The sequence below is a fragment of the Sebastes fasciatus genome, chromosome 5, assembly GCF_043250625.1.
Source record: "Sebastes fasciatus isolate fSebFas1 chromosome 5, fSebFas1.pri, whole genome shotgun sequence".
Taxonomy (NCBI): domain Eukaryota; kingdom Metazoa; phylum Chordata; class Actinopteri; order Perciformes; family Sebastidae; genus Sebastes; species Sebastes fasciatus.
In genome coordinates, this window is record NC_133799.1 from 28,578,288 (window position 1) to 28,593,596 (window position 15,309).

The following is a 15,309-nucleotide window of genomic DNA, read 5'->3' on the forward strand; positions in this document are numbered from 1 at the left end:
GTATGTCGAAAAATCATAGTATATGTCAAAAAAAAAAAAAAAAAGTCACAGTAGCATGTTGAAAAAAAGTCGTAGTATAGCATCTCGAAAAAAGTTATAGTAAAGTATGTCGAAAAAAAGTCATAGCTTAGTATGTCGAAAAAAAGTCATAGTATATTATGTCGAAAAAATAAAAAAGTCATAGTACATTATGTAAAAAAAAAAGTCAGATTATAGTGTGTCGAAAAAAAGTCAGTATATTATGTCGAAAAAATAAAAAAGTCAAAGTGTTTTCTGTTTAAAAAAGTCATAGTATAGCATGTCGAAAAAAAGTGAAAGTATATGTCTGAAAAAAGTCAGTATAGTATGTCGAAATCTTTTTAAAAGTCATACTATACTATGTCGAAAAAAGTCATAGTATAGTATGTTGAAAAAAGGTCATACTAAAGCATGTCGGTAAAGTTTAAAAGTCATAGTATATTATGTCGAAAAAATACAAAAGTCATAGTGTAGTCTATCGAAAAAAAGTCATAGTAAAGTAAGTCATAGTACAGTATGTCTTTAAAAATATTCATAAAGTGGCATAAAAATGTCAAAAAGTCAGAGTATAGTATGCCATAGAAATGTAATTAAAAAGCTATAAAGTCATAGTATAGCATTTCAAAAAAATCTTTAAAAAGTGTCATAGAAATGTCCTTAAAAAGTCATAGTATATTATGTTTAGGTAAGACAGCTGATGCCTCGTGGTCACAATTGATTTGCCTCACATTTTGATTTACATTCATGCTGTAATATGTGCACTGGGAGTGCAGTGCTCACTGGCTGTGTACTGACTGTCTCCTCCTGACCCTCCCAGCTGATAACGGTCTGAATCCTGTGTGGGTGCAGAAGCAGTTTGTGTTTGACATCCACAACCCCACCTTCCCCTTTCTGCGCCTCACTGTCTATGAGGAGGACATGTTCAGTGATCCTAACTTCCTGGCACAGGCGACCTACCCTGTCCGTCTGCTACGAACAGGTGAATGTGGAATAACTCATACTGATTTTGGCTGATTCTGCAAAATCCTTGTTTACATGTAAAGTCATGGTGAAGTATTTAAAAAAGCCAACAGTAATTGTTGGTCTGAGGGAGGAGGCCAAGACTAAAACTACCATATACTTACAGTATATACCATACTATGTTATGTTGTCAGGCTACAGGAGCATCCCTCTGAAGAACAGCTACAGTGAAGAGCTGGAGTTGGCATCACTTCTGGTCCATATAGAGATCGTCAATGCAAAGGTAAACCAGTGTTTAGGGAAGAGGACACACACACGGAGAGATACAGAGAAATTCTACTGAAAGTTAATAAATGATCATAACGTACATTTGTCTTGCTGTTCACCCTTCCTCACTGTGGCTGCAGGAGGAAGACGATGAGAACCTGTACATGTCCATCCAGCGGCTGCGGGATCGAACCAGCGAGCTGTCCAACCAGGTTTCCCTCCTGGAGAGGTCGGGCTCAGGGGATCTCGGCTACCAGCAGAGTCTGGAGGAGCTCAGAGCGGCTCAGGACCAGCTGAGTGAGCTGGTGGAGGCCCGAAACCGCAGGTCACTGATCACATAACACACACACACTGAGGAAAAAGATTTAGAAAAGAAGCATGTATTGATTAATTTGTATAGAAAGCCATCTTAATTCCATGTTTAATTTATTATAGTACGTTATTTGTTGTTAATGCTGAAACGATAAGTAAATTAATTAGTCGTGCCAGAATATTAATCATAGGTCTTCACTGAATTACATTTTTAGACGTCATCACCCTAAAAAAATGCTCAAACAAAATCCTCAATTTGAATAAAATAATTGATCGGATTAAATAAGTTTTTATTAAATTAAATTCCTTTATTGAATATGACTTGTCAGTGCGTGCCTCCCTTTGTGTGCAGCAAGCGGGAGAGCAAACCGGTATCACAGTAGAAACGTTTTTGAAAGGTCAACAAATATGGATTTAAGCAGAATATTTTGTTTGTGAATTTTGGAAATGATTATATCTTTTGTTTTTCAATACATTTTTCGCTTTCGGACTTTACAACGCTCTGGAGCTTGATTCAGCTCTTTTAAATTATTTTATAATTTTGCATTACTAGTAGTATACATATGTATCTATATAATATTATATTTTATTTTTAGTTATTTCTCATTCTTTTTTGTTTATTATTATTATTTAATTATTACAGTAGCACTGCTTCAAATATTTGCATCTCCTTTAAATTTACCTCTCTCTCGCCTGTTGCAGGTTTAACTTTAAACTTGATTTAAACACTGCATTGTAACAATCGACATGTAATCCTAAAACAAGAATTTTCTCATCTGAAGACTGATAAATGTCCACAAATGCAGGTTTGGGATGACATTGTATGACAGCAGAACACACACGTACATACAACAGAACCTTTCACACACGAAATATATATTTTTTTGTCTGCTTTTCCAGGCTGATGGAGAAGAAGAGGAGGGAGAAGCTGAGGCAGCAGGTGACAGCAAAGCGCAGCTAATCCTCCCGTTCACCAGGGAGCGCTACACTCCGATACAAACCAGAGCTGTGCAGCAACAGCCTGAGAAGACAGCAGGCTCTTTACAGCAGCAGCATGCTATCCATTTATAACTGGAAATAACATGTTCTTTCACAATAAGATGTGAGACTTTATAGCACCATGCTGGACTAACAGCAGAGCAAAAAAGTTACAGAGCGAAGCATCTCATGGACTCAAAATAAAACCTCACAAAACTAAGCTATACAAACAATCATGGACTTACGGCTGAAACACATTAAGAGCAAACTGGAGATGGCTTTCTTCTGATGTTTTCACACAGACAGGAGAGGTGAAGGGTCAGAATTCTGAATTTCACTATCATGATAGTCAGAAAATTTACCTGTAACAATTTTTTTTACAAGCAAAAATACCAAACTTTTGCTGCTTTTCTTTGTGTTATGTGATCATAAATGTTGGACTGTTTGTCAGAAAGAACAAGCTATTTAAAGATGCCACCTTTTAGAAACTGGAACTTTTTGGTGTAGATGGTGGCATAACATGCCACACACAACTGAACTGAAGTTTGAAGCTCATCGAGTTCACTCTTACTGTGTTTTGGTCTTTAGTAAGAAATACAGGATATAAAAGGGAGAAGAAAACTCAGGTTACACAAAGGGATTGAATTAAAAAAACTATTTGGATGAAAAAAAGGGAGCAGTGTGCACACATAGCAAGTTAATATCACGTATGTGCCTTTTGATGTTGTGCTTTTTAGAGTTTAATTACTCTAGTGTTTAACAAAGTAAAATGAAACTTTCTCTATAACTGGAATAGTGTCCCTTTAAGGGAGAACTACTAACAAACTGGAGGTGGAATCCACTCGTTTTGGCTCGGACCACTACTCATGAAATGGGTTTTAAAGGGATTTTAAGACTGAAGTCTGTTCCTCCTAATCAAGACCAAGTCTTTTTTTTTGGGCGATCACATGAACTCTACACCCCAGGTGGCGAGGGGCTCCTGACACACATGTTCCTGTTCTACAGGAGAGCACAATGTGGACAAACAACTCCTCACCAAACCACATAGACAAGATTTTTAAAACTTCTTCAAAGGGCTCTAAATGTATCTATACTACCTTCAATGAGAACAGTTCTCACAGCACTTGCTGGATATTTCCTTCATAGGGGACAAGGTGACAAACACTACGCAGGTGTGTTTGTTACAGTCGGCCACACACACACACACACACACACACACACACACACACATGACAAACAAGGGCTATCACAGAAAACTGGCAAAGCACTCTTTTACTTCTCGCCTCACATCTGAACCACCCGACCAGGATCAGTTCCCATCATCTGGCTCTAATCAACAGATGTGGCTCAACTGATCCTGGATCTGCCAAAAAAAACAGCTTCAAATGGACCCACTGCATGGCTTCATATCTATTAATGCCCCTCTCCCTCCCTGTAGTGACTTTACCTTCCCATCATCCCCCTGTCAAATTTCTCATTGTATATAACTTTTATTTATCAAACTGGTGTAGATCCTGTTTTAATAGATGACAGAACATACTAGGAGAATGATAATGGACTTCAGATTGAAGATACTGTAACTTTATGTAGAAATTAATATTGTGTCCCTTTAAATGTCCCCATAGACACAAGCCTCTCTCATTCTCCCTACGCTGCAGTTGCACTGGGTGGGGACTTCTATGCAAAGGACGTCTTCTTGGCCTATAGCCATTGTGTATTAGGCGGTTTGACTCAAGTTGTTTTCTCTCCGTATCTATGCTAACTGTCCAGTATTATTACTCTGCATTACAAATCCTGTGCAATTTTCCATTTAATAAAGCTCTTTTATGTACCCTTGTCTGCACTGTCTTTTTTAAACATGTGACGCAAAACCAGAGGCAAAACCTCAGCAAGTAAGTAGGAAATTACACAGTAAGGAGAGTGATTAAAAGCCATTATTACTTTTAGAGACAGATGAACAGCCAATTTACAGATTTTTAGTGATGGGAAAAAAAAAATATTCACCTATGTATTGTGATTTTTTTTTTTACGATTTCAAAATCAATTTATTTAATGCCAGAAACAATAATATTTGCTTCATTAGAGTCTATGCGGAGGTAGAAGGAAGTTACCGCTTTTATTGTTGTTGTCTGAGTAACATGACGTCATATCCGTTCCGTATCCGTCAACCAAAACAAACCGCAGCTGACCGCAACGAGAAAATACAAAACAACGGAGGTTCTGCGTGGATACGACTTGAACCCTCACATATTAAATCTAAAGTGGTGACAGATATATTTCACTTCAGCTGGAGCTGATCCCAGCTGACATTGGGTGAAGGCGGGGTACACTCTGGACAGGTCGCCAGACTATCACAGGGCTGTCACACAGAGACAGACAACCATTCACGCTCACATTAAAACCTACGGGCAATTTAGAGTCAACAATTAACCTAACCTGCATGTCTTTGGACTGTGGGAGGCCCCATGCTAACACGGGAGAACATGCAAACTCCACACAGAAGGGCCCTCTTGCTGTCTTGCTGTGAGGCGTCACCGTGTCGCCCTTGCACAGTATGTTTGTTTATATATGCTTATATGTTAATATGTTTGCCTTATGTCTTTGACCCCCCCACCTTTCCCCCATAAAAATATTTAGTTTGCAATTTTCGCTTTTAATGATCAACAAAGTATGTTTTTTCAGTAGTTCATTTCTGTCTAAAAAGAATATGAAATGAAATAATCATAACAATCAGCTTATTTTCACAACAGTTTATTACAGGTCCTTTCTATTTATTTCAAAATGTCCAAAGTAACGTGTGAAGTTTAACGTTTGCTGATGGAGCACAACAAATGCCTGCATATCAAAGCCTTTCTGTATAATGTCACATCTGAAAAAAAAATCAGTGGAGGAGCATTTGACACCCTCATTGTGTTTCTGGAGAAATGCAAGAGGTTTCACATGTACAAAGTCCACAGGCATTTTCAGACAGGGCAGTGATAGACCAGTTAGCCATTCACCTTTCTCTTGTGCATGCAAGAAGAGTTTTGCAGAAGGGTGCATTTCTAAAACTAAAACCTCTCCATCTGACCAACCGCCTCAGATTATAGAAGGTCGTTTTAAGTGAGTATTTTGGAAATCCAAATAAAACCATTCCAGCAAAAAGACGATGTCTTCCCTGCAACATGTGAATCCCACGGTGAGGGGGATCAGAGTGTCACCACTCAATGGACTGCAGAGTCTGGCTGCACACATCACACAAGAGATCACACTGGTAAGTGCAAGTAATTTATCTTTATTCATCTAGCTTCACACTCAGTCTGTGTCTATTTTGTAGAAATAGTATTTTTAATTTGAAAAGTGATTTTTGGGCATCTGCAAATGCAAGGAAGTCCAAGTTTTACTTCCATTGTGGTCCTAATAAAGGTAAGAGTCCAGGCATCAAAGACACTTCTATCAAACCAATGAAATACCTGTTTATCATCGCGAATATCTAGTTTATCATTAAAATCCGATTCATCGCAAAGTAACAAAGTCATTTCTGTAAAAGTTATGGTGGTGTTCAATCTGGTCTTCAATCCAGACTGGACCTGATCCTTTCCTGCATTAATGTTCTCCTGCAGGGGGCGCAGAAACCCTTCAAAGAGGTGATCGATGTCAGCTCAAGTAATCCCCACAAAGCAGGAATGAAACCCATCACCTTTGTTCGCCAGGTTAGTTTTTATCGTTTGAGCTTTTTTTTTTCTCCTCGCAGGATTTCTAGAATATTTTTTGGGGATAATGTTGGTGATCATCAGATCTATCTGTGTTATGATTTTATTGATCCATTCTATCTGTTTATTTTAAATAATTGTCCAACATCCATGCATATCTTTTTTTGTTGTCATTGCACTGCAATGGTATATTGACTGCTTTTAGGTTATAAATGTTACATTATGCTTCTGATCTCACACTTTTGTTGTGCTTGATTACTCTCTTCTATTCTATCTACGTATGTTATAAATAAGTTTTTGTTGTATTTTTTGTAACCATGTTCTCTGTGCTGCTGATTTCTTTACTGGGACACTTGTAAAAAAAAAAAATGCAGTAAGGCACATTCCTGGTTAAACAAAGATTTATAAATATTCTGTAGTTTATTGATTGTCCTAAATCCGGCCTCCTCAGGTCTTGGCAGGATGTCTGTACCCTCAGCTGCTGGAAGAAAAAACTCTTCCTCTGGATGTCAGGCAGAGGGCTCAGAGGCTCCTGGAGGTCTGCGCTGGAGGAAGTGTGGGTGAGGACTGATTAAACAATGCCTTTTCTGTATAATGTGTCCAACTTTTAAAAATACAAACTGGCATTGTAATTGACAAATGTCAGTAAATATTGTATCATATCCAATGATTGATCCCTCCGCAGGTTCCTATTCAGCAGCCTCCGGCATGCATCATGTCAAGCAAAGCATCGCTGAGTTCATCATGAGACGAGACGGTGGAGTGCCTTCATACGCCAAAGACATCTTCATTTCTGCTGGTTCTCAAAGGGCCCTGATGGTATAAACACACTGTCATTATTATACCACTATTCACCACTATTCATTGTCCAGATACACTCTGAAATAATATCCCAGGCATATGGACGATTCTGGACATTTGGTAACATCGTACTCATCGAGAACTTAAGCTCAATGAGACTGATTTTAAGTGCTCTGATTCTGACAAGTTATCAGGTTAGCAACATTTGCTCAGACAGCAAAATGACAATAATAAATGAACAGAGTTTTGAGAGGGAAGATAAGAAAAATTGGTAATGTCCAACACGGAGAGATTTCGAAAAAGCTTCTTTCCTCAGGGTGAACTTGACCTCTGTAGATCATTGGCCTTAGCATATTGTCCTCTATGAATCCTGCATATTTCAATATAGTTTCCAGAATAACCTTTTAGCATGTTGTAATTCAAGTGTTCTGAGACATAACTAGACTTCTTTAACTCCTTATGGCTCTGTTTTCAGGCTTTAAAAAAATCTAGCTCATGACGGGAGACTTTGGCAAATCACAGGTCATTTCGGAGAGAGAGCGTTCCTATTGGCTGTTCATTCAACGGAGGCAGCTGTCAATCACTTGCAAACTCCAATCAAACGGTCAAACTAGGCAGCGCTGATCAAATATGAATAAATATTCTCTTACTGTAATGCCTCTTTCTTGCATAAAATGTTTTCAGTAACAACATGAGAAAGTTTATTCCAGCTGGTGGGCGGTGCTTGGTATTTCCTCAACTGATCTCAACATGGCTGCCGGGTCACAAACTTTTTCATTTTACAGCTAAACAGTAAACTATAAGATGTTTCTGAAAACATTTGATGCGAGAAATAGGCATCACAGTAACAGAATATTGATTCATATTTGATCAGCGCTGCCTAGTTTGACCGTTTGATCGGAGTTTGCGAGTGATTGACAGCTGCTCAGAGACGGCAGCGTTTTCTCGGCTCTGATTGGTTGTTTTCCTCCTGTCTGTGAAATCTTGCAGATGCCATTAGGATCACCGGAGGACACCGGAAGACTCAGAGGCACATGATTTTTTTCAGATTACCTGTCTCATGCACTACTGTCAGGATATAATGACCGTTTTATGAAAATAACTTTTTTATTCAACTATTGCTGCTTTAATAAAAAGTAAAATTTCGATATGCTGACAAATTGTACAGCCTACCTACATGACTGGATAATAAACACTACAGCGTGTTATACTTGTTTTACATGACCATAATCTTTGTTTTTTTACTCTTATCATAACTATTATTATTTATCGCTCACTAGCCTTATGCATTTGAATCTCGAACGGTCAGTCAAACCCAACCAGTAAAAGCTTTCAAAGACATTCACAAAAAGGTTGACCTAAATCACTTACCTTACTTACCAGGACGTCAGGCTGTAGACTACACTGTGATGGATGTTTACAACGAACAGTATGATCATCTGACTGCTTGTGTTTCTTGCCCTGTCCGACAGTGATATCGCTGAATTCACAGATCTCAGGATAGCCTTATTGCCGTGTGTAAAACGTCATAACTGACGTATTTGCCAAAACTCCAAAATAAGTTAAGTTGTGTATCGATCTGTTGTGCTAAGGTGGTTGTGAAGTTGCTGGCCAGCGGAGAGAGGGAGACTCTGACAGGCGTGTTGACTCCGATGCCATGCCCACACACCCTGCCAATGCTACTGGATGAGGCCGGGGTGACATTGGTGCCGTACCAGCTGATGGAGGACCGAGGCTGGGCTGTAGACCTAGACGAGCTGCACCGAGCTTTGAAGACAGCTAAGGGGCGCTGCGAGCCCAGAGCCATTTACATCAGCAACCCAGGAAACCCCACAGGTAAACAACATACAGTAGCTACATTAGAGCCACTTGTTTAAACTTCCTTGCTGTTATCACTGTGTGTACGCTGCTGTTTGTCCTCCTAGGTCATGTGCAGGACTGGAAATCAATAGAGGAAGTGATTCAGTTTGCCGCAGCTGAAAGACTCTTACTATTGGTTGATGAGGTAATCACAAAGTGTATATCTTTAGATTGGGATTTAATACAGTAACTGGCAACCTTTTGCTCACACACACTCATTATCTATCAATTCCTTTCCTCTGCACACCAGGTGTACCAGGACAGCGTGTATGGAGAGGAGAAAGAGTTTATTTCCTATAAGAGAGTCCTGTTTGAGATGGGCAAAGAGTACTCTGAAGCGGTGGAGTTGGTCTCCTTCCACTCTTTATCCAGCACCTGCATTGGAGAGTGAGTTCTGTCTCTTATACTTGCATTTTGTGTGCTTGCATATCTTTAATTTTGATAGTATTTGCTACAAGGATCCCAATGATCCATAGGATGAGGCTGGCGTTCTAATATTTGTATGCGTCTGTGCCGGCGACAGGCTTGGATGCGGTTTTCGGGTTGTCTCTCCGTCTGTCTATTTGTCTGTCCGTCCATCCAGTCCGTCCAGTCCATTCTTGTGAATGTGGTATCTCAAGAACGCCTTGAGGGAATTTCTTAAAATTTGGCACATACAGTATGTCCTCTTGGACTCATTGTACATGTCTACAGCCGCCGGCCTTTCCACGCTTCCCATTCATTGTCTATGTGCGTCTATGGGCGTCCTGCGCGACTCAAAACTTTTAAAGTAACCGTTGTCGATCCAAAATAAAAACAGATTCAGTAACTCCATGACTTATTTTTCGCGTCAAATGTTTTCAGAAACGCATTTGGATGAACTATTTTCATGATATAAGAGAAGAAAGTTTCCAAACGAGCTGCCATGTTAGTTCCGGTTTGAAAGCTGGGAACAGCAGCCCACGAGGGAAAGCGTACGTATAATCGAGTGCCGAGTGCCCTGTGTCTAGTGGCAGCCCATCAAGAGTCCAATGCTGGGAAGCGAGGCGATCCCTCCCGATAAGAAAATGCCCCTGTGGACATGTACCATGGAGGAACTGATTTTGGTGGCCAAAGGTCACTGTGGCCTTACAAAACACATTTTTTGGCCATAACTCACAAATGCTAATTGCGACAATTTTAAACAAATGTCTAATAGGATAAAATGATGAAGTGATGATATTTATGGATGTAAACTGCAACTTGTCTGGTAGGCGGAAGCATACAACTGTGAGGCGGTAAATCTAGTTTACCGTTATTCTTATTGTTAACAATTCCCATGAAAATAGTAAAACTACCCATACATTAGTCCGTCGCTCAATGCTTTCTGACATACCTACCCTGTCTACAGCTCATGTCACACACAAGTATTAATATATGAAAAACATAATTTGAATAATAGTTAATTAAAATGAAAAATGTTGCATAACAATGAAGAAAATGGAACAAAATAGTAACAAGATGCTGCTGCAGAAGCAATTAATAGCCAAACACACAAACAAAAATCACTTAATTTTGCATTTAGAACCAAGAGAAAGTAAATCGCCCAACACTCATCAGCACCATGGGTGAGCCTTGAACGGCAAACCTCCTCCGCAAAAGTCAGAAGCAAGCAACAAGTGACCAAATACATTTCTGTTTCTGTGTCCCAGGTGTGGTTTTAGGGCAGGATACATGGAGTTGGTCAACATGGACCCAGAGGTGATACATTTTCTTGATATTCTGCTAGATACTGATATCAGTACCCCAGTCACAGGACAGCTTGCTCTGGATCTCATGGTCAACCCGCCAAAACCTGGAGACCCGTCCTATGACACATACACACAGGTGACACGTCTGATTAAAGAGTCCTGCATCAACGCTCATATATACCTACAGCATAGGTCCCTGTTCTGTGTTGTATTACTACTTACAATCAAATCTCTGTTCTTTCTTCTTCTTTTTTTCCCGAAGGAGATTCTCCTCACTCGGGCCACTTTGTCCCAGAATGCTCAGCGGGCTCAGGAGTTCCTGAATGATCTACCGGGGATGAGCTGTCAGCCAGCGATGGGGGGAATCTACCTGTATCCCCACCTGCATTTACCATCTGAGATTACAGAGAAGGCCAAGGTGGGAAAATATTACAAGAACCTTTATATTCATGTAACAAAATGTTGTGCAGTGTGGTGACGTGGAGAACTACACCCAAATGTTTTGCATGTTTTAGCAATTTCACAAAGAACTATATATAATGTAATTCCTATTACTGCCAACTATTTTTTAAAGCGTAGAAGTTTGGTCCTCCTTTGACCTTCTCTGCAGCCTACCATGTCATATTTTCTATCCATTTCCGTATAATATAAAAATCAACTTGCACAGAATTTCTTGAGCTCTGTAATCCATCACAGCAAAATTAACTTTTACTGTTTTTTTATTTTTATATTTGAGTACACATTCCAGGAATTTGACTCAGGTTATTTTGCTCTCATTGTACATACACAGAAATAGAAATACAGATAAAAACAAGGACACCAAAGCTAAACAAGAGTAAATATATATACCAGTAGGTGAAACAAGACATATATACAGTGTAAACAATGATGCAGTAGTGCAATGGTGCAAATATGCTGCAGTAAATATTGCAATGACTAATGTAACAGGTTGCTTTATGATTTAGGTAGATATATACAGTGTATGCATGTACTGTATCAGTCAGTTAACAGTATATACAGCAGCTTAGATTTATAGGCCTGTTTGACAATGATATGTACATGCTACCAAAAATCATTGTATATTTAAACGATAAAATATCAAATACATAGTGTCATTTAACTGATGTCAACTGTTCATCAGAGTGGCGGCCTGTGGGAAGAAACTGTTCTTGTGTCTGGTTGTTTTGGTGGACAGTGCTCTGTACCACCTATCAGAAGGGAGAAGTTGGAACAGGTTGTGTCCGGGGTGTTTGAGGTCTGCATTGATGTTACTAGCCTGTATATAAGTCTTAAATGGAAGGCAGGATGGCACCAATGATTTTTTTGCTGCAGTCCTGATTGTGCGTTGTAGTCTGATCCTGTCCTGTTTGGTGGCTGATCCAAACCAGACAGTGATGGATGTGCAGAGAACAGACTTTGATTATTGCAGTACAGAACTGGATCTGCAGCTTCTGAGCCAGGTTCAACTTCCTGAGTTGGCGCAGGAAGTACATCCTCTCCTGGGCCTTTTCCCGATGGTGTCAGTGTTGGATTCCACTTTAGGTCCTGGGAAAAAATGGATCCCGGAAACCTGAAGGCTTCCACAGTAGACACAGTGTTGTTCAGAATGGTGATGGGGGCAGTGTAGGGGGGCTCCTCCTGAAGTGCCGATACATATCCTCTTCACAGATCCTGAGTGCAGGTGGGGGGGTCGATGGGGAAGGATGAGGGTGTGTTTTCGGTGTGCACTGAACGAGTTCATCAAAGATCAATTGGCCCCCTTAGAGCTTCCCTCGGACCTTCACTTCATCGCTCTTGTCATTAAAATGGACATTCGTCTGCTGGAAAGAGAAAAAGAGAGAGCCAGAGTGGGAGTGGGTCCGCCCGATCAGAGGATGCAGCGCATGGCCAGCCGACCTTTGTGCTGGTACTCTCTTCCTTGTTTCCCCTCTTCGACTGACTCATCAGCGCCCCCTACTGCATCTGAGGAGCCCATGCAGTTAGGCAGAGCCAGGCTTACTCCGGAGGGGCGACAGCGGGCGCCTTCGGGAGGGTAGGTGCATCTACTGCTCCCAGTTGGGCCACTTCCTGTCATCCTGTCCAAAAAAACACAAGGCTCGCCAGTGAGAAGGAGGGCGCTGGTGAGCCAAACCACTTTATTCGCCTACTCCTCTCGTCTTCTCACTCCTGACTATCTCTCACTCGGCTTTGGTGGATTCTGGGGCTGAGGGGACTGAGGCTAATCCCTGTGTTGTGTGCTGTCACCCATCACACTCAACCTGTCAAACTCATCGCTGCCAAACATTACACAGAAGTCCTGAGTTTTCACTTCTTCTCCTCCCCACTTCATTTGCTCATCCTGGGCTTTCTTTGGCTCAAGAAACACAATCCTCATATGGACTGGTCTACCGGGGAAGTAATGGGATGGGGAGTAGACTGTGTTTCTACCTGACTTCCGTCAACTTCTGCCAAGGAGCACTCTTAGCCCCGGATCCTCCGCTTCCTGCTCTGCCTGAGTCTCCAGCACTTCCTGAGTTCCCTGCTTCTCCATCTCCTCCGCCCTCGGAGGATCCTGACTTCCCGCATCTTTCTGGTGTTCCCTCCTGTTACCTCGACATTAGGGAGGTGTTCAACAAAGCCTGTGCCACTTCTCTACCTCTCCACCTCCCTCTTATTTCATCTGCTTTTGAATTATTGCAAGATCCTTTACCAAACTTGACTGAAGAAATGCACATCATTTGGTAAGGATAAGGGAGGGGAATGTATGGAAGACACCCCTAGCGCATAGCATTTGGTCTCACCAACGTTCCAGCTGTGTTTCAGGGTACTGTCATGTCTCGTCCTGCTCCTTAGGTTATGTGTTATGTTTTACTCAAGTATTCAGTTATCAATTCCTGTCTTATTTTGTGTTACTCACCTCTCCTCTCGTATCAGATACTTCACTTCCTGCCCTTGTGTGCTTCCTGCCTGTGTGTAAGGCCTATTGAAAGAGGCTGGGTCACGCGTCATATCTTTGGGGTATCATACATGCGCAGTAAAATCTGGTCTACACTCGCCGAAATTGAGCCAATCGCAACGACTGCAGCTTCAGTTACACTGCACATGTGAGGTACCCCATACCCCAAGACCCGTGTCTGCTCTTGTCTCAGCCTCCTTCGATAGGCCTTGCCTGTGTGATTGTCTACCCCATCCTGATTGTCTTCACCTCACCTGTGTATTTCCCTGTCTCTGTGCCGGTTCATCTTTTCTCCTCTGAGTCAAGCGTTCCAAACGTTCTTTTCGAATGTTTCCTTGCCAGCTTTGGTTGCCTGATTACCTGACTGGTTTCCTGTGTACCAAACCTGTTGTGGCAAGTAAAGCCTGTTTAATTGCACTTAAGGTGCACCATAGGTGCAATTAAACAGGACATATGGGTCCTGTTTAAACAGACCGGAAACCCCCTCAAGGGGGGGTTTCCGGTCTTAACATGCCTGAGTTAGGTGTGCACTGTACAATTTGTTAACTGAGCTAAACCATGCATAAACACTGGAATGACTCTTCAGCAATGTTAACAGATATGATAAAGATACTGTATAAACAAACAACAGCCTGTTGTTCTTCCCAATGCATAGACCGATTGCTGTTTTACACTAAAACATACATATCATCAGTATTTCCAGCTACCAGTATAGCTCTGAGAAAATTTAAAAACAAAATATTATGAAGTTATTCTGTACATCAGTATGAAGATGCTGAAAATATTCACAATTCTGCTTTTAGATATTGGAGGTGGAGGCAGATGTTCTGTACCGTCAGATGTTACTAGAAGAGGAGGGTGTGCTTCTAGGAGAAGGGTGTCAGCATGGTGAAACAACTGGCAACCACTATCTGAGGTGAGAGACATGAAGTTTTACACATTAGTCAGGTATGCTCTATTTCCTCAAAAAGTGACTGTTTTGTGTTTTTTTCTCTCTCTCTCTCAGGTTATGTATCCTTGTTCCTCCTGACACCCTAGAGGAGGTCCTGGCTGGCCTGGGCTCCTTTCAACTTCGTGGACACACTTCCTCAGCCTGACAGAGGTGTGAAGGACGGAGACATGCAGGGGGAAATCTTGTGACCCAACATGTAGCCCTCTGTGGAGAAGGACAGATCCTCAACTCAAGTGCCAATCTTAGGAAGGCCACTTGTCAAACACATTGAGAGCATTAAGGGCTCAAGCAGCCTGCAGATCAGATCATGCTTTGTTTCTTTGCTTCACAGTTTGATACACATTTTCCCCCACAAACTTTGACTGTAGGCTTCTCTGGCCAATGTATTCCTTTTAGGCATGAAATATGCAAAAGCCTCTTCTTTTTCTGCAAAATGCAAATACAAATCTTTATAAATGAAAAAAAACCTTCTTGTTTATATATATATATATATATATATATATACACACATATTATGGCATGCTGTTCAGGAAATTATTATATACAGTATATAATGTGAAATTTGAGAATATTGAATGAAATCCTGAATATATTGAATGAAATCCTGAATCTATTGAATGAAACTCTGAATATATTGAATGAAATCCTGAATATATTGAATGAAATCCTGAATATATGGAATAAAATCCTGAATATATGGAATGAACTCTGAATATATTGAATGAACTCTGAATATATGGAATGAACTCTGAATATATTGAATGAACTCTGAATATAGTTAATGAAACTCTGAATATATTGAATGAAACTCTGAATATATGGAAT

At 40.7% G+C, this 15,309-nt stretch overlaps 2 protein-coding genes across 5 annotated transcripts in view; both read left to right on the forward strand.

The window, feature by feature from the left end:
* Positions 1–4,366, forward strand: part of LOC141768209 (1-phosphatidylinositol 4,5-bisphosphate phosphodiesterase gamma-1-like) — a 35,272-nt gene extending 30,906 nt beyond the window's left edge. Inside the window, exons 29-32 of the mRNA XM_074636300.1 lie at positions 836–997; positions 1,173–1,261; positions 1,386–1,570; positions 2,458–4,366. Of these exons, the coding sequence (XP_074492401.1) occupies positions 836–997; positions 1,173–1,261; positions 1,386–1,570; positions 2,458–2,518 (497 nt within the window). The 3' untranslated portion in view covers positions 2,519–4,366. The remainder of the gene's footprint in view (positions 1–835; positions 998–1,172; positions 1,262–1,385; positions 1,571–2,457) is intronic.
* Positions 4,367–5,493: 1,127 nt separating this feature from the next.
* Positions 5,494–14,972, forward strand: LOC141768213 (alanine aminotransferase 2-like). Of its 4 annotated transcripts, none has more exons than XM_074636306.1 (11): positions 5,494–5,788; positions 6,138–6,227; positions 6,679–6,787; positions 6,913–7,046; positions 8,621–8,864; positions 8,954–9,033; positions 9,139–9,275; positions 10,559–10,733; positions 10,860–11,015; positions 14,336–14,448; positions 14,539–14,972. In XM_074636306.1, exons 1-11 carry the CDS (start codon positions 5,684–5,686, stop codon positions 14,627–14,629), a joined length of 1,434 nt encoding a protein of 477 aa, XP_074492407.1. In that variant the 5' UTR covers positions 5,494–5,683; the 3' UTR covers positions 14,630–14,972. The 4 variants fall into 4 exon arrangements, with proteins under 4 accessions (XP_074492407.1, XP_074492409.1, XP_074492408.1 ...); XM_074636308.1 differs by having other exon boundaries at positions 6,138–6,161; XM_074636307.1 differs by having other exon boundaries at positions 6,147–6,227.
* The last annotated feature ends 337 nt before the right edge of the window (positions 14,973–15,309 follow it).